At 30.7% G+C, this 19,510-nt stretch overlaps 1 protein-coding gene and 1 long non-coding RNA gene across 6 annotated transcripts in view; one reads left to right on the top strand and one right to left on the bottom strand.

Moving 5' to 3' along the window:
- LOC139522926 (dynein axonemal heavy chain 5-like) overlaps positions 1-19,369 on the bottom strand; it is a 101,352-nt gene extending 81,983 nt beyond the window's left edge. For 2 of the 5 annotated variants that reach the window (XM_071316564.1, XM_071316563.1), the window contains exon 1: positions 19,084-19,212. In XM_071316564.1, the coding sequence (XP_071172665.1) occupies positions 19,084-19,206 (123 nt within the window). In that variant the 5' untranslated portion in view covers positions 19,207-19,212. Of the gene's footprint in view, positions 1-427; positions 1,657-19,083 lie in introns of those variants that run through there. The other 3 variants (XM_071316565.1, XM_071316571.1, XM_071316566.1) reach the window with 3 other exon arrangements.
- Positions 1,553-19,222, top strand: LOC139522927 (uncharacterized). The gene is made up of 3 exons (XR_011664526.1): positions 1,553-1,870; positions 3,144-3,342; positions 19,099-19,222. It is a non-coding gene; the product is annotated as an uncharacterized lncRNA (long non-coding RNA).
- Positions 19,370-19,510: the final 141 nt, after the last annotated feature.

The following is a 19,510-nucleotide window of genomic DNA, read 5'->3' as shown; positions in this document are numbered from 1 at the left end:
ATGTAGCATTACACAGACCACATGGGGCTCCAGAAATGTAACATTACACAGACCACATGGGGCTCCAGAAATGTTGTGTTACAGACCACACGTGGCTCCAGAAATGTTGTGTTGCAGACCACATGGGACTCCAGAAATGTAGCATTACACAGACCACATAGGGCTCCAGAAATGTAACATTACACAGACCACATGGGGCTCCAGAAATATTGTGTTACAGACTACATGACTGGCTCAAGAAATGTTGTGTTAAAGACCACATGTGGCTCCAGAAATGTTGTATTACACAGACTCAGTATGTCAAAAGTGAATTTAAAGATCTTGCTTCTCTGAATAAGATTTTGTATAAAAAAAAAATTATAATGTTTTAATATTCAGGTAAAAAGGCATCATGCTAAAGACAACACTTCCTTATATAAAATTTTACCTTGAAGTTCTTGTCAACAATCAAAATACTCTGTCGTCTACCAGTAACACTCACTTTCCTCTTCGACTTATCCTCCATTTCAATATCAATCTTTCTAAATCGTTTCAAATTTCAACATTTAAATGTAAGCAAATTGTTAGAAATTATCATACATTTATGATTGATTATTCAAAATCATAACTCCAAATCACTGGAATGTAAATTGGAAGTTAATGTTCGATACAATTTATCGGATTTTTGTTCCGATTAATCCTCTGAAATACACTTAAATTTTGGAGATCATTTATCTCTTCTGATTCCTAACAAACTGGGTATGTCCTTTTAGACAAAATCGGAGTATATATCATAGGTAAAAATCAATTGCTGATGACAATGTCAAAGGTCAGCTATTATCCATCAAAAACTGTCAAAATGTAACATTTAAATTGGTGTAGATAAAATGCAGACACAATGTTATTTAATTTTCTGCCTCCATCCACAACAATAATTAACTGTTTTATCTTTCTAAATTTCGTGTTAACAGATTCATCAAACTGTCATCTTTAAGTCGTTAATTTAATGATTTTATAATCTGTCCGTTTAAACTAAGTTTAAACTGTATCCAATAGATGCAGGATAAACAAGATTTTTTAACATCAACATTATCTTTTCTTCATTGTGTACATGTACGATTTTAATCCTGTATTGCTATAGTAACAACAAATGAAGCGCCAATACATGAATTCAATTGAATCCAAATCAAATGAGTTTTTCGTCTTTCACACTAGTTGGTCTTCTAAAGAAGAAAGTCCAATAACAGTTCGATAGTCATAAATAGCCGTAATTTTTAAAAGTATTATTGCTTCTTTTCACCTTTTTACGACATGTTTTTATCCAATAATTTGTCACTGTGAATTCAATTAGTGTTAAAAATTGAAAACCATTGCGTAAATTCCTTTATAACACGACATTTCCACCTATACTTAACATGAATGATTTTTAAATTATATGTTTTGCAATGTCTGAGACAATTTTAAACCGTATTTATGAGAATAAACAAATGTTGGATAAAAATTTATATTGTCTAATATATTGGATGTCTTATGGAGCGAAATAATCTTTACAAATAAAGCAACTGGCCTGTGAAAGAGGATCACTAAATTTAAAGAACTAAGCAGGTCCTAATCATGTAATAGTAATAACTGAAATATTCTGGACAACTGGTCCTTGATCAATTACAGCTATCAGTCGAGGATCTACAATTACTCAAACATTTAACCTTGACTCTTGGTCTAGCAAATTATATACAGGAAACTCTAGGATTTAAATGTTAATTGTATTAATTATTTTAATTGATTGTGTTGATGCATATAATTAAATTAATAACCAGCCGTCTGTAGGAATTATTATTTGATGTTGTTACCAATCAATGATGGAAATTATGGACATTCTTGAAATGATTAGGTAAGTTAAAGACACTTTATATAAAATTTAATTTAAATGAAAATAGTGGAAATTTTGTCTTTGTTAAGAGAGCAATTTCACTTCAGATATTTGTTAAATCTGGTTCAATCTATAAGATTTAGACTTCTCTAGTTAAAAAAATCTTAAGCACATCTACAGAGAAAACAGAGCTTTCAACAGCTTAAATTTATCCAAAAAAAACTTATAATTTAATGTCTTCTTAATACCAAAGTTAACCCATTGACACAGAGATATATATATCATTAGTGTATGTTGGAAAGATTGCCATTGATACAATTTAAAAATATGAAGACATGGTATGATAGCCAATGAGACATCTCTCCACAAGATACCAAATGACAAAAAAGTTAGAAACTATAGGTAACCTTAAGATTACAGTTTCAACAATGATTATGCATATTGGATAGTAATTAAGATATAAAAGGCTCCCAAATGAAAAATTGGTAAAACAATTCAAATGAGAAAACTGCATAGCTTGGTTACAAATAAAGTAGGGCAATAAGGCCCTTATTTGGCCCAAATATTAAAAATTTGAAAATTGAAAAGTTATAATACAAATTCTTAAATTTGTCCAAACTAGACTGAGGTAAAAGGTATTCAGGAAATTAAAACACATTTCACATTAATCCAGTAACCATGACAACAAACCATGACAAAATTTGCATGTTTTGTAAAGTTTCTTGATTTTCCTGGTTTATTATTAGTTATAAGAATGATGTAGATGTAGATTGGATAAGTATGTGTGCACCCAAGAAACAACTTTATATTTGGGGAGATTATTTCTATAGTTATAATAAAGATTCTCTTAAATTATTTTTTTATTTCTTAGCTGCGAACAATGTTTTCACAATGGAAATGACGAGTAAAACTGCATAAATTCTGTATTTGTCATCGTTTTTGTGAAAATGGTCCATACTACGACATAACTGTGATGACAGAAGATAAAAATCTTTGTTTTTCATTTATATTTCTTTCAGACCCTATGCATCTCTAAACATTATGTGCAAATTTGAAATAGTTGTCAAACATTTTATTTTCTTGGGCTTAATTCAGGCCTTAATGCCTTTAGACTAACACATTATTATGCACCATGCATAGTTGAACATGTTTTGGGAATACCTAAACCCTAGTGACAAGATATTCTATTGAAAGGGTTAAAATTAAGCTACGAATGTCCAAAAGTTACCTTTATTTATACTGATAAATGTGTGGAAAGTGTAGTAGGTAAATTTTGTCAATGTTTTTTTTCTAGCTTTTTGGATGCTGTGGCTAATGTTGAAAGGAATAACACTATGATAATGTGCTATAGTTGTATATATAAATGGGTATTAGCTGAAATTATGACCAAGGATTTACTCAATAATAGATGATGAAACTATGACCAAGTATTTTCTCAATAATAGATGACAACTGACTGTTGAAAACAGCTAACCAAAAGAAAGCAAAATCAGGTAAATTATTGTTTTTATTATTACAGTTATACAATGGTCTAGTGCATAAATCCTGCAGCATTTACATTTATGCATGCCATTGGCGGATCGAGGGGGGGGGGGGGGGGTTTCTGGGTTTTTTTCTGGGGGTTGGAACCCCCTTTTTTTTGGTCGATCAATGCATTTGAATGGGAACATATAGTTGGAACCCCCCCTTTGTCCTGGGTTGGGAACCCCACCTTTTTTAAATGGCTGAATCCGCCACTGCATGCAATGTCAATAAAGGTTATATAATTATGCTAGATTACATTAAAGCACATATCTGTGTAGGTCCAAACAATATAAATGAAAGTAAAAGTTATCCATTTCTAACCAGAAACCAATTAAGGGGCATAACTCTTGAACAGTAAATGTCAAAACCATCAAAATCAACTTTGACCTTTTGATTCATGGTAGAATAAAACTGTATTAAAATCTATACTGTATTATCAATTTGAATTGGAAATTAAAGTAACAGTGTTACTGAGGGAATAACTTTTGGAAAGTTAATGTCAAACCCTTTATAATTGCAATTAACCTGTATTTTATGTTCCATATGTTAAATATTTGGTCAAGTTGTGCAATGTACCTTAATCTTACATTATAATCTGTAAACCGAGTGTGTCATGGATGGGCAGTACAGTACGTTGGACAGGCATGTGTGGGTTACTATATCCACCCTTCTTAGAAGCAGGGAGTAACAAATAAATAGGGACGTCTGACAGACTTATGTCTTGAGAACATCTAACTAATATACTTTTTGATTTTTAATTTCAAGGAGACAAAATAACCAAAGAATGTTCTCCCAATGCATATCTATATTGTTCTAATGTATCCCCAATGTCTATCTCTAACTCAAAATTGATTATTGTAATAAAAGTTATATCAATACTAGAATTTTAATCTAGACGATAAAAATATAGGTGTTGAAGTTTGTAAATTTTCTTTTTTTAATGTCTAAAAAAACATTGAATACAGTGTATAATTGGACAAGAACATGAAACCAAGCAAAGAAATAATCCAAGTTAGCAAGTTTGTACTTAATATAATGATTGGGGCTGTGTTGGCAATAAAGCATATGTGTATGTTACAAGTGAAATGGAATTAATGTCTGACTTTTTATGGTATACATGTACTTCATTTTAATTTATCTATTATTTGTTTTCTGCCTCTTGAGGAACAACAAACAAGCATAAAAAACTTCAAAAATTTTCTATCTAAAAAAGGTTATTAGTAGTCATACTGCATACAGCAATAAGTAACTCTTGACTGCTATAAATCCTTGTCCATGTCATACAGCAGTGAGTAACTCTTGACTGCTATAAATCCTTGTCCATGTCATACAGCAGTGAGTAACTCTTGACTGCTATAAATCCTTGTCCATGTCAAAAAGCAATAACGTTTGAAATTACTTGAAGTTTACATCACCAGAAGTAAGTCAGGTAGTAACCAGTCTTGTTTTTATCACTAATCTTTTTCAAATGTGATACAATTTTCTTTTGTGTTGTCCCAGCAGTAACTTGTAAAGGTGATAAATAACTGATTGATACGTTAATCCCTACAAGGATGGGTGTACACTGTTGTTTAGGACAACCTCTGTTGCTAGGGAGAGACAAACATTGAAAACTAATCATGTATGTTGTAGATAGAAATTACAATGAAATGTCATTAACTTGACAAGTAAGGTATTTGAATGAGGAATAAATTGTTCTGCTATTTCCATCATGCCATTAATTGCTGTCTATTGTTATATAAATTATTTCATGAGAAATAGAGCTTTATGTTTTAAATATCATTGAATTATTTATGGACTCATGTTTGTGTCAGTCTAACATTTGCAGATTCCCTATGATGTGGTGTGATTGCCAATGACACAACTCTTAGTCTGACTTAAAAATCAGTCCAAAGAACTATAAAAATGTTAGAAACATTATATTAAAAGAACAAAGATATTCTTTTTTATATATAACAGTGTCAAATGTAACTACATTGTCTTGTGAGACTATCATTATCAGATTTTTATCTATTTTTGTACTGGTTTGTGTCAGAATAACATTGTCATACATGTATTTTGTTATCTTTCAGTTGGTGTGTGTCAGATTTAGTTATCTTTGAGCTGATTTGTGTCAGATTTAGTTATCTTTGAGGTTTGTGTCAGTTTTAGTTATCTTTCAGCTGATTTGTGTCAAATTCAATTATCTTTTCACTGATTTGTGTCATATTCATGTATCCTTCAGACGATTTGTGTTATATTTAGTTATCCTTCAGATGGTTTGTCATATTTAGTTATCTTTGAGCTGGTATGTGTCAGATTTAGTTATATTTGAGCTGGGTATTGTCAGATTTATTTATCTATGAGCTGGTTTGTGTCAGATTTAGTTATCTTTGAGCTGGTTTGTGTCAAATTCAATTATCGTTTCACTGATTTGTGTCATACTTAGTTATTAACGAGCTGATTTGTGTCAGATAAAAAATGTCATACATGTATCTTGTTTTCTTTAGGGTGGTATGTGTCAGATTTAGTTGTCTTTGGTCTGGTTAGTGTCAGGTTCATTTGTCTTTAAGCAGCTCTAGTTATCGTTCAGCTGAATTGTGTCAGATTAGTTATCTCTGAGCTGGTCAGTGTCAAATTAGAGAATCCTTTGAGTTGGTTTGTCTGCGGCAAACAATGTCATATTTGGTTATCAATTAGCTAGTTTGTCTCAAGTTAAACTATAGTTCAGCTGGTTTGTGTCAGGTCAGGCTATCTTTTGGCTGGTTTGTCAGGTTTATTTACTTAGCTGGTTTGTGTCAGGTTTAATTGCTCAGCTGGTTTGTGTCAGGTTTAATTGCTCAGCTGGTTTGTATCAGGTTTAATTGTTCAGCTGGTTTGTGTCAGGTTTAATTGCTCAGCTGGTTTGTGTCAGGTTTAATTGCTCAGCTGGTTTGTATCATGTTTAATTGCTCAGCTGGTTTGTGTCAAGTTAAACTATAGTTCAGCTGGTTTGTGTCAGGTAAGGCTATCCTTTGGCTGGTTTGTGTCAGGTTTAATTGCTCAGCTGGTTTGTGTCAGGTTTAATTGCTCAGCTAGTTTGTGTCAGGTTCAAATAGCTCAGCTGGTTTGTGTCAGGTTTAATTGCTCAGCTGGTTTGTGTCAGGTTTAATTGCTCAGCTAGTTTGTGTCAGGTTCAAATAGCTCAGCTGGTTTGTGTCAGGTTTAATTGCTCAGCTGGTTTGTATCAGGTTTAATTGCTCAGCTGGTTTGTGTCAGGTTTAATTGCTCAGCTGGTTTGTGTCAGGTTTAATTGCTCAGCTGGTTTGTGTCAGGTTTAAATAGCTCAGCTGGTTTGTGTCAGGTTCAAATAGCTCAGCTGGTTTGTGTCAGGTTTAATTGCTCAGCTGGTTTGTGTCAGGTTTAATCGCTCAGCTGGTTTGTGTCAGGTAAGGCTATCTTTTGGCTGGTTTGTGTCAGGTTTAATTGCTCAGCTGGTTTGTGTCAGGTTTAATTGCTAAGCTAGTTTGTGTCAGGTTTAATTGCTCAGCTAGTTTGCATCTGGTTTAATTGTTCAGTTGGTTTGTGTCAGGTTTAATAGCTCAGCTGGTTTGTGTCAGGTTTAATCGCTCAGCTGATTTGTGTGAGGTTTACTTGCTCAGCTAGTTTTTGTCAGGGTAAGATATCTCTCAACTGATTGTTTACATTAAGCTGCCCTAACAGTGAGTTTGTTTCAGATTTAGCTATGATTAATTTGGTATATGATCTCAATATATGTCAGAGTTAGTTATTTTAAAGCAGATTTTTGTCAGGATGAGATATCTTTGGGCTGGTTTAAATGAATATATATATTGTTGCCTTGTTTGTTTGAGACTAATAGATAAAGCAGTGTAATTGCTTGTTTGTGTCAAGAAGACTTAGCTATTGTCAGGCTGATTTGTGTGAAGACTTACTACTATTTTTTAATTTTGTTTTGACAGGTTTAAGTCAAAATCAATGTTAAAAAACTTCTGTGATTTTTTTATTGTCAAATTCAAGTATACAATACTCATTACAATTGAGACAGAAATTGTCTTTGGATAAGAGCAACCCCATATTTGATTATATCATAAATAACATTCAATGACTTAATGTGGACCAAAGTACTGTAAATATCTCTTATAGAAAATATGAACTTTGTAAAATGTGGGAAAAGTTTGTTGAGTAAAGGTTTTTAATATGCTATGGATTCCTTGCATATAACAATAATTTCATGAGCCCTGTATACGTATATTTCTATAATCACTCCACAACTTATAATATAAATGCACAAAAAAACAAAACAGGTCAGAGTCTTTAAATCACTGTCTTGAATGAAAGGTTGGATATATTCTGCAAAATTTACCAACTGACAGAATCAAATCAGAAATGGACTGGATATATATTTTTATATTCATGAAAGGCATTTTCAAATATTAAAGACAATATATAAGAGGTTCAGTACAGCAATTTTTTGAAGTTTGCTTATAAATTATTTCTAAAACATTAACTCCATTAACAGTTTATTATAAAATTATACTGCACAGTAAAATTTCACCTTAAACATTGTTGAAGTTGTTTAAATAATGTTCAATAGTTTAGAATTTGTGTAGTCCTAACACACAAAAAAGTTGCTGTTCTCTTTTAAATCAGGACTACCAGAACTACTTGTATCATTGTCATATAAGGACTTTGAAAGTCACTAGACAGGTTTTCCAGTTTTTCAGAAGAAATTAAAAAAAAAAATAGTCAGAATAGGGATACAACTTTAAAAAAAAAAATCCTGATGTTTATCACATCTGTTATTCCCTTTTTTTCGAAACTAATTTCAAGCATTCCCCTCTGCCCAATATACTTTCAATACACAGCAAACCTTTTTTCCTCCCTTGAAACTCTTATGCTTGAAAAAGATATTTTCAATTTGGATTATACAGTCAATGGGAGTTAACTCCATTTGATTTTTGTATCCAACTCTTTATAGATATAGGAAGAAGTGGTATGAGTGCCAATGAGACAACTCTCCATCCAATTTACAATTATATAAGTAAACCATTATAGGTCAAGTTACAGTCTTCTAACACAGCATCGAAAATAACCAACCCTTACACTTTACAGCAAATACCAAATATACATGCCCCACGCCAGGAACCATTTAAAAACTTTTTTAATAAAAAGTGCATATTAATTTACACTTTATATGTTATGTTTTTAGCCCAAAAAAGGTCCCAAATTTTTTTTTGCATCGCTCCGCTCGGCGAAAGTTAAAACCTACTCCCCCCCTTTCAAGATTCCTGGATCCCGCCCTGTTTACTGCTTTTATACAGACATTGTCCCACTGATGCATTATGGTTAATTTATATTTTCCACACAATGTTACAAAATCAAAGTTTAAAGACACACACAAATAATTAGACATTCAGATTTATTTCATTATTTACATTTTTTCCTTTTTATTAAAACTGCTGTTAAGGAAATGTCATGCATTATGACAACACTTCCTAATGTAGAATAATGATGCGTTTAGCAAGGATTTCTCAAAAATAGTAACATTAAGGGTTTTTAGGAACTAGAAGAGCTTAAAACAGATACATTTTGAACAAATATGTGGCCTTTTGAGATATGTTCTGGAAAAGTTGGCACTTAAGGCCAATTATTTTGCCAAAAGTGAACATTTTTCTTTAATGACACAATGCACAAACCTGAGACTTGGTAACTTTTTTTTTAACATAGTCAATGCTATCACAACAATATTTCATTCATTATACTGTAAAAATTTTACCAAATCTGTATCAAAATAATCTAAAATTATTCATCATTTGAACTGTACCATAAAACCAAAGAAAAATTGTTATATTCTTACAGAGGACAATGGTCAAAGGAGAAGATATGATTGAAATATCAAAAAGTATATTAAAAATCTACCTAATAACAGTGAAAAGCTCATTAATTCTGGCAGACAATATAATAACTGATAATTATAACAGCTTGTATCCGTGATTTATGTACATTGTATATGGTCTTTTAGAAGTGTCAGAAAATGGAAACAAGTCTTAAATCCATAAGTAAGTTATAAAGTTTAGTGCTTTAAATGTGATAAATTATAAATCTATAATTCTACTTGATTATGACACTATTACATAACAATAAAATATTTATCTTAAATCATTTCAGGCTAGTAAAGGACAAATTTTAAACCATAACATATGACTAGTCATAAATCCATATATACAATTGCACAATTTTAAAAATGTTAACTGTCATATTATACACACTTCAATTCAGTTACAATCAAATTAGTGGCTTAGACACAGGAGCCAGTGTCTTACATGGCACATCTGCCTCAATATTAACAATGGTCATTTTTGGTGCCTGAAGCGTCTGAGTTCTTCTTGATTTATCCAAGTTTTACTCAGTATCTACAGAAACTATATATATTAATTCTTTGAATTGCTCTTTTTTGTCTATAGAGGTTTTGATCTGCCCAGAAGTATATTAATCTCTTATGTATTCACACCTTTATCAGAGACCGAGAGATGTAGTCTCAGCTTTACATATTATTTGGAACTTGATCTGTGTTTTGTTGTAATTAGCATTGCGTATAATTAATAGTTATCCCACAAGGACGCAGTGTGTCAGTGTAAGATCACCCCGATGGCCGGAGGCCAGAGGGTGATCTAACACTGACACACCAAGTCCGAATGGGATAACTATTTTACATCCCAGCTGTTTTAGATTAGACGGAAAACCATTTACAATTCATAAAATCTAGTTAAAAATGCCACACAACCATTATAATATACTTTATGTATTACTATATGATGTATACCCTTAATGACCCTCAAACACGATGAGTAGATATCAAATAATGTAAACTCGCCCCACTTGCCAATTGGCCCACACTATATCGCCACTTTATAAAAAAATCGCCCCATTCTTGTTTACCGACTCGCCCCACTTTTGAAAAAGGTAAAATCAAATTGAACAATCAGTCTGAAAACTCACTTATTCATGTTATTAACGAAAAAGGTTTAAACCCCACTGAATAAAGGTTTGACAACTCGCCCCACTTATAAAAAGATCTTAATTGCTTTCTTTAAGTATGTCAAATTACTATTAATTCGTATCTAGTCGTCCTGGTGTAGTGGTATGTATCGTGGCTTGATATGCGAAAGGTCTTGAGTTCGTATCCTAGCATATACACTGGATTTTTTCTACGTGAATTTTGATAGTCTTTTCCGTATAATTAATTATAAGTTTTATAGTGGATTTGACATTCCCGCCAAAATGTTACAGAACAAAGGAAAGCATGCATAACAAAGAAACTCAAACTGGGGTGATCTGGTAGGTATGATCCGGCTCAGATCACCCCTGTTAGAACAAAGGAGCTGGGATGTAAGTTTTATAACATTTGATTGAGGCATACTAAAAGTTAGAAAACGGGGAAAAAAAATAAAGAATTTTTTATGTTTGTAAAGGGGCATAACTTAATGAACGGTAAAAGTGATGCCACCCAATTTCAAACTTGATCTGTGTTTTGTGGGAAAAGCCATTGTGTATAAGTTAAATAGCATTTGCCCATGATTTTGTTGAGGCAAAGTTAGACAACAGAAACCAATTTTGGGGACGTATGCAATGAAACACTGATGGGGAAAGACAGATAGAATAGACAAGGGTAACCTACTGCCCCCCCCCCCCCCCCCCTTTGCCTAAATTGAGTTTTTTTACACTTGATGATTACTTTCTACCTTAACAACACAGTGCTCCAATCATCATTTCCAACAGCATAAAATCTATAAATTATTGTTATTATATCATGACATGCTCAGTTTTTTTACATGCTATAATTTATCATATTTAAGTATTACTTGCAATACAACACCAGACATACCATTAGTTGTCAAACATCATGCTTCTATTCTATGTAATTTCATCATTTTTCAAATCACTCTATTACCTTTCAGTTATCTGTATCAGGGTTTGAAATAAACGTTCTCAACAGCTTGCAATTAACAGTTAGGTTATAAATATAAATTTTGACATATATATATATAAAGACAAAGTACATTCAATGTACAACTTATTTTAAAGCTTTTAGAACTTCTGTGACCAAGTTGACGAGAAATATAATTTCAAACTCTGTGCACAACATATGTTATAATTAATTATTCATTACAATCAACATATCATTATCTTTATATCATTATTACACCAAACACTTACATATTAAAAGTAATAGTTAAGGTTATATACATTATTAATTACGAGCATTATGACTTATTACTATTGACCAAAGCATGTTCATCCAAACAACATATGATACCTGTACATCCTTTTGTTGAAGCATTGCTGTCTTAGCTAATGCTCTCATCTTTCTTATACTGGTATATTCAGCTGAATCCTAGGTTATCAATTAAAAAAATTTATCAAGTTATTTAACCTAAGAATCCTACCTGAAGAAAAAAAATAGATGTGAAAATATTTTTTGAAAGCCATACAGATTCAAGGGAGATAATGATAGGGATGCTAAAAGTTTAATGGGCCACTGTTTCAGTTTTGTTAAATAAGTCACAAGTATAGAATTTAAACAATCAAATAATGTTTGTCATTTTCAATTGTCTCAGGGTCCTAGCAGCATGTCAGACAAAACTGGTATAAAAAAGTCAAACTTGTGGTAGACAGAAAAATGTTTTACTTTGTATTTTATATACAAAGGGGAATAACTCATTTTTATAAGCCGAATAGTCTTATCTCAATGTGAATAAATGATTTGTACAATATTTTTTTATCTATAACATGATGCAATTGAATCATTTGAAAAATATATAGTTTGATCTATTTTATTTTGAAATTACTATTTAAATACATAATGGAGCATTTTTCTTAATATTTTTTTCTGTAACTTAAATGAAATTATAGACTTTATATAAACATACAATGTATAATTATAGTTTTGCAATATGGTTTATTTACTACAAAAATGAAATTATAGAGATGAATTTAAACTGTAGTAATTGCATTTCATTTTAATGCTGTAAGAAAATAACTTGGTACTACAAAGTTAAATGTAAAGGGAAACCCACAATAAGTCTGACTGAAATCTGTAACAGTTATGGAGATATGACATCAAATAAATGAATTGCAATACTTTTGTTATAATGGTTTTTAAACATTGACTGTTCATATAATACAGTTTATTTTTCTTCTTTGATTTTTAAATGTTTCATTTATACTGCTATCAATTTGAAAAAATATTAAAAATGCTTAAATAAACATATTAAGTGAGAGAAAAACAAAATTCAGGCTTTAACAGGTGATCATTTAGGTCAAAATAAAAGCTAATGAAATTATTCCAATGTAAAACATTAACTTTTTTTCTGTGAATATATGTTATGTGATGATGTAATATAAAAAATCATGTTTTGATTCATCTTGTAATCATTTTTTGGAAAGCGTTTATTGAAATAATAGCTAGTCCATGTATTACTGATAAAAAATTGAATGAAGAAATATTTGTTCAGTTTAAATTTTCTTGTAAATGTATGTGCTTATTTTCTCCCACTTATTAAAATAACTAAACAAGGAAAAGATTTGATTACTCCCAAGATTAATTTAATCTCTTACACCCCTTCCCCCTTTTTTTTGTTTGCCTTTTTTAAAATGTTTGAAATAGATTAGGTCTATTTCACTAAATTTGACTTAATGTGTGGTTCATTAATGATTATTGTACCATTCATTGTATTAAAATCTAAAATATTTGGACAAGCTATACTTTAATTCCAATGAATGAGTGGACATAGAGAAGAGGATTCCTATTTGTTCCTCGTGCTACTGAGCTGTAGCGTATAAAATCTTAAGAGCAATATATATAGTTATAATAAAACTATCAACACAAGGAGATTGTTTTGGTTACCAAATAACAGTCAAATACTAAAATTACAAAATACAAATTGTTCAATAAATTTTGAACTAAAATCCTTTTAAAAACTAGACCAGCCTACGTTTGTTGACAAAACAACTGTTTAATGGTATAGATATTCCTGAGTGGTTAACTCGTCTTTTATTACAACAAAAGCCAACACGTAAACCCTGAAAATTAATTCTGCCCCTTATCGTGAGAATATATAAATTCTGAATAATATCTGTTTAAAGTAAACAAACAAATATTTGACCCTTTTCTTTTACAAGAATATTCTAGTTGCTTAAACAAAGTTCTTTCTGCATAAAAGTTTTGTATGTATAAATAATCCATTTACATATATACCTTGATATAGAATTTAAAACCTCTACATTAACCTGTGTATTGTAGGTAATGAGATCAACTTTACTGCCAACTTTATTATCTTAATGACATTTATAAATTTCCGTTATTTTACCTTAAAACATGTTCTAACATTTGAGAAAATCTTTAAAACTTCGCAGTAATCAGATACACTTAGAAAAAGATTGGTTACTAACAGAAAAGATTGATTTTGAAATTCAAAAACATATATTTCACTAAAAATATATAGTTTTTAAACTTATGTACATTTTGAACTGTGTTGTGTAATGAATAAAAACACTCAAAGTAAACGGAAAATTTATGCAAAACTGTTTGCTTACCAAGAACTTTCAAATCTTAGAAAATAAAATTTACAGTATATCCTTTTTCAAATCTACAATATTTCAAGTGTTCCCTTCTGAGAAATCCTGTCTGTCTGTAATAAAAGTTTCCAGTGAAAGAGGACCAATAAGTGAAGGAATCAATGTGCTCTGATCTCCCACACTTTATCTTGTTGTAAGGTTTAATGTAACATCTTATGTACACTTTGGGGACGGTTGAGCACTTATAAACATTTTAAACCCTGCCCCATTCTTAAGTACTTTCACAAGATCAAGGAGTCTGTAATCTATTGATGGGTTGCTGTCCGCAAAATTTGTTTAGGTTTACTGTAAAAATACAAATCAGGCAGTCGTTTTCTCTTTCTGAATCACCTGTACCTAACTTTTTTATCTTCCAAGCATCCTTAAGTTTTCTGTAGGTCTGGTAATTAAGTCTGGTATGGGTTTGCTCATTGTTGAAGGCATAATACAGTGACCTGTAATTGTTTACATATTTGTTATGAATAAAAGTCTTGTTGGCAATCATAACAAATCTGCCTTCTTTGTTTTCTAACATTTTTCTTCTCTTAATAACTGAGTCTTAATTGAGTTTGTTTTATGTTTTAATTGCTGTCTCTAACATTGACTTTAATGACCCTCTCCTTTATACAATAAACTTGAAAGTAGTAAGTCACAATCACAGTAGGACAGTTTTAAATCTCTATGAAGAATAAGTATCTACTAATTACAAGCTTATAAACCAAATAATTGTACTTCTACCTTAATAAAGTACACCAGTAACTGTTTATAGGACTTTAAATCCCAAAAGTTTGTTTTCACAACACTATTATGTATATCTTCAAAGTATACAATATAAAATATTGACTTAAGTAAATACCATTATAGACATTATCAAACCATTCTGATTACCTACTCAATTTAAGACATGTTACACTAAGAAAAGACATCTTGTTTTCTCCAAGGTTAGGTAGTTACGTGTATACTGTGATTTCAAACTAACACCTTTTACGTCATGTTACAAATTAAATGAGTTCTCTGTCAAAGTTCTACTGGCATTAAAGGGGGGATCATCTTTATGGTTCTAAAGACAAAATTTTACACTGATATTGAACAAAAATGTTTACGTTTTTCTTTGAAGTTGAAGTTGAAATTGTGAATGTGTGATATGGTATACATTTTAGTGATCTGACTAAATGTGTTTGTGAATGGTTATATGCTATATGATATTATTCAGCTGACCCAATATGTTTGTGAATGCTACATGTATATGCTATTGTTCAACTGACTCAAAGTAATTGTGAATGCTTTGACATTGTATTGCCCGACCCAAAGTGTTTGTGAATACTGTGCTATTGTTTCCCTGCCCTAATTTTTTTTGGTATGTGCTGAATGAATTATTTGAAAACATTACCATAATCGATCTTTCACTGAAAGGGGAAAACATTTGAATAATAGATGTACATGTATACAACAAATGTATATCTCATGTATACACTTTCTCTTTATAATAAGTAGCTTATTTCTGTTGCAACTCATGAATATTTCAAATAAAAAGTAAAATCACAAAAATACTGAACTCAGAGGAAAATCAATTCGGAAAGTCCATAATCACATGGAAACCATTATTTTATTATAAAGTCAACGGTAACCCATTGATAATTAATGAGAAAACTAGAAATATCTGACTGTTTTGTTTATCCTTTATTTTCTGAAGAAACAAGCTATATCAAACACTTTAATTTGTTTAAATGTCATAGAATTGTGTTAAGAATGAAAATGAGCTGATCAAACATATTTTCAAAGCTAAACAAACTAAAAATACTTCCACTTTCTTGGTTTATAATAAACATCACATTTTCTTCAATTTCATGGACCCTTTATTTGTTCTGTCTTTGTCCAACACTATTTCTCAAATGAAGGATGTCATAACACAAGTTACTCTTATTATCATTAGATTATTAAAAAATCCACAAATAAATTCAAGTACATTAGGGAAAGAGGGGATGAATAGTGATTATTTTATCGTAAAAATGTAATGTTTAAAGATTATTACTTTAGTTTTGTCTCTTCAAAGTATGGCAATAGGCCCATGCAAATTTGCTTGTGGAATCTTTTATTCTATTGAATAAGGTTGATTTTCATCTAGCATAAAAGTGACTAAACCCCCTCAAAACTTCTAGCAGAAACCCCTGCAGTTTACATCAGACAATGTTTGACATGCTTTTTTTTTAAATATCAATCATCATGCTAAAGTGACTGTATCATGATTCAGGCTCTCTGTCCTTTTGAAATCCTAGCTGGCACACTTATATTTCTGTTACTGAGTGAAAAATTTCTCAGATTTCTAAGCAAGTGTATGTTTAAGCATCATCTGACCAATTAGTCTTTAAAATGTCTCAAAATATGTAAGGTCTGTGTTTTCCTTTACTGTTTACCTATCTGTCACAAGTGAGTGGATTTTACAGTAAAATCAGAAATAGGACTTATAAAAATATACATATAGACTGACAAATTTTCTAACATTTTTAGCCAATATTTTCTTTTAAGACATTTGAATCCTAAATCATGTGACAATTCATTTTTTTTTAGACTTGAAGCATCTTTAATATTATAGCTGACCCCTTAATCACAGCATGTATATATCAACATTGTTGTCCAAAAGCAGTAATTTATAACCATTTGACTTGGGTTAATCCAGATAATAGTGACATGGGCTAAGGATATATTTTCTTATATCCTTCTGGCTTCATCATGTTCATTGACAATAACACATCAAAGCAAAATCCTAATGCTTCATGTACAAAATTTTTAACTTAAACCCAACCAGACATAGGCAAACTTCAGGTATATAAGACAAAGATCAAAAAGAGTGTTTTAAGTGCATAACCATACAGGTATATAAAGCAATATATAAATACAAATGTTCTGCTTATTTCAATATTATACAACATGTAGGACAGCCTTAGCTATAAAGATCAAACGTAAGATGGATCAGATATATTCATCATAATCCTGCTTTAACAGAGTTAAAACCAAATTAAAATCTTTGGTCTGACAAAGTGTAGGTAATCACCTTGTATCATTTGCACAAAAACTCATATTTCATATATGTAAATATACATGTATCAAAGAATGCAGATTACATTTGTGTGTTAATCATGTTAATTGCTATTATTCATTCTCTCAATTTAACATAATTTGAATAATTTATGTGTCTTCTCAAATTCCTCATTACAAAAATTGATGGATATTTATTTGCATTTAAATTGGATAGTAATGAAAGTATTTTTATGAATAGTGACTGTTGGGTATCAAATTAAACTAAAGTAAATTTACTTGCACCTTTAAAAGCCATACAAAATTTGAAAGAAAAGTATAAAATGGATGTTTTTTTTTTTATATTTGTTCACTTCAAACTGAAGGAATATTAATATGAAGGTTCTTAAATTCACAATTCAAACATAACAATTTATGGTTTAGGAACACAAAATGGTCTGGTAACCTCCTAAAATATGTATGTTTATGATTATAAAGAAAATAAGTTCAACAACAGTATTTTTATATGTTTTGTGAGATTGTAACATTATATATACATTTTTTTGTAACCAAACTCATAAACAAAAAAAGCATGGAATAAAGAAAGATATGTATATCTCCTTAAAATTTTTCAGTTGACAGTTATTCATGTAAGGGGAAAATATCTTGAAGAATAAGTCTAAGGCCTTGATTATGTTGATATACAATGTTTATTTAGTTCTATGGAATCTTCATGATCAATTTTGATTGAGTCTCTGGACTCAGCAAAAACATTATTTGGAAAGATAGATAGCTATTTGGAAAGATACTTATTTTTCTATCTTGAGATCAATATGGCCCTATCTAAGAACTCAGTTTATACGCAGTGAACATGATCAACTTTCAATCAGTGTATATGTTATACTTTTATTGGTGTTATAAATCTCACCTTTAAATAAAGGATTATGGAATTTAAAACCATGAAAGAGAATTGTCATTTCTTATCAGATCAAAGCTAATAAGGTGCAATTTGCCAAACTTTTCATCATGTTCTGCCATTTAAAATGAGACACAAGTTCATGAATTCATAAAAAGGCAAACTAGAACCAAAATTGTATACATGTACAAAACAAACAAAATTATATACAGAACAAACCTATAAATTTGTACACTCAATAACACTGTTATATTAAAACTGTAAAACTAAAAAGGAACTAAGATAATTTAACCTCACAAAATACACTGTGTGATCCCTTTAAAAACTGTAACAGTATAATAATAAACTATTTCCTTTATATTAATTATATACATGTCATACATGTGGTGCATTGAATTGTGTATCAATTCAAGTCAGATTCAAGTGATCTGAATGAATTTAAAATTCAAGAAAACTGCAATATATCAAATGGGAAAACGTACACCAACATGCTCACATGAAAACTTCTTTTGAAATCTACTATGGTGTTCACTATAACATTCAAATTTAATTTTACATGTAGATTTTTTATATTCATTTTGTAAACATTGCGAAGTCAAGTAAATCTTTTCCTTTATAACACCTAAAATCCTGATAACCTGTTAAATATATATATAAATAATATCTACATTGTCAAATTTGAAAATCTAAAATGTTCTATATCAATTGCAAGAAGTTACAATTTTTAACTTTTTGACTCATTTTATTTAACAGTTTAAGCTTCACCAAATTTTAACATGTTAACTATCCAGAGAAAAGGAAAGAACTCACTTCAATTGGTATGCTCGGGTTGGGTTTACAGTATGAAAGCTGGTAAATATTGTTTTTTATTGACAGGACAAAAAAGATTATCAAAGAAATTGGGTAGAAACATTGTAGCCAAGTGTGATGTAGATGTATCTATATTGTATATATACAAGTACTACTGTGTATTTGTTCCTTTAAAAGAAACTTTAGAATTATTCAAAAATGTTGCTTGTATTTCTTTTTACAGTAACATCCTATGAAACCACTTTAAGAAAGAGGACCATTTAATTTTCTTTACTTTGAACAGTCATTTTTAATAATGTGCAACAGAAACTAACAGTGTTTTACTTGTCCATATTCATGAACGTGAATTTGTTTATTTCGATGCATATCTTACTTGTTTTTCTTTCAGGTTTTCAACTGGTGCAAGCTGGGCTAACCGTGATTTACTCTTCTGACCGGTGACAGGTTCCATCGTTCTTCCACCTCCTACAACCGGAGATTTTGGTTTATCCGACATTTTTTTTCACTTTTTGTCCATCAAATGAAAATGTCCTATATTTATTCAGTCGTTTCAATAACTGGTCACTTTCATGGAAATATGTTAACACATGAGACCAATATAAACATTAGTTCTCAATCGAATCGTGTCGAATCGCTTCACTGGACGCCATCTTGTTTACAGGTAACCATGTGTACCTTGAGGGCGCCCTTTACAAACAAGAGCACAAGTGACAGCGATTACTGATTTTGCAGGTGCCCGCTTGCAGTGTGGATTTTGAAAATTATGCTTTTGATGAAAAAAATTTAGATCTGAAACTAAA

Source organism: Mytilus edulis, chromosome 5 (genome assembly GCF_963676685.1).
Source record: "Mytilus edulis chromosome 5, xbMytEdul2.2, whole genome shotgun sequence".
In the NCBI taxonomy this organism is placed as follows: Eukaryota; Metazoa; Mollusca; class Bivalvia; order Mytilida; family Mytilidae; genus Mytilus; species Mytilus edulis.
This window is presented reverse-complemented; position numbering and strand designations above follow the sequence as displayed.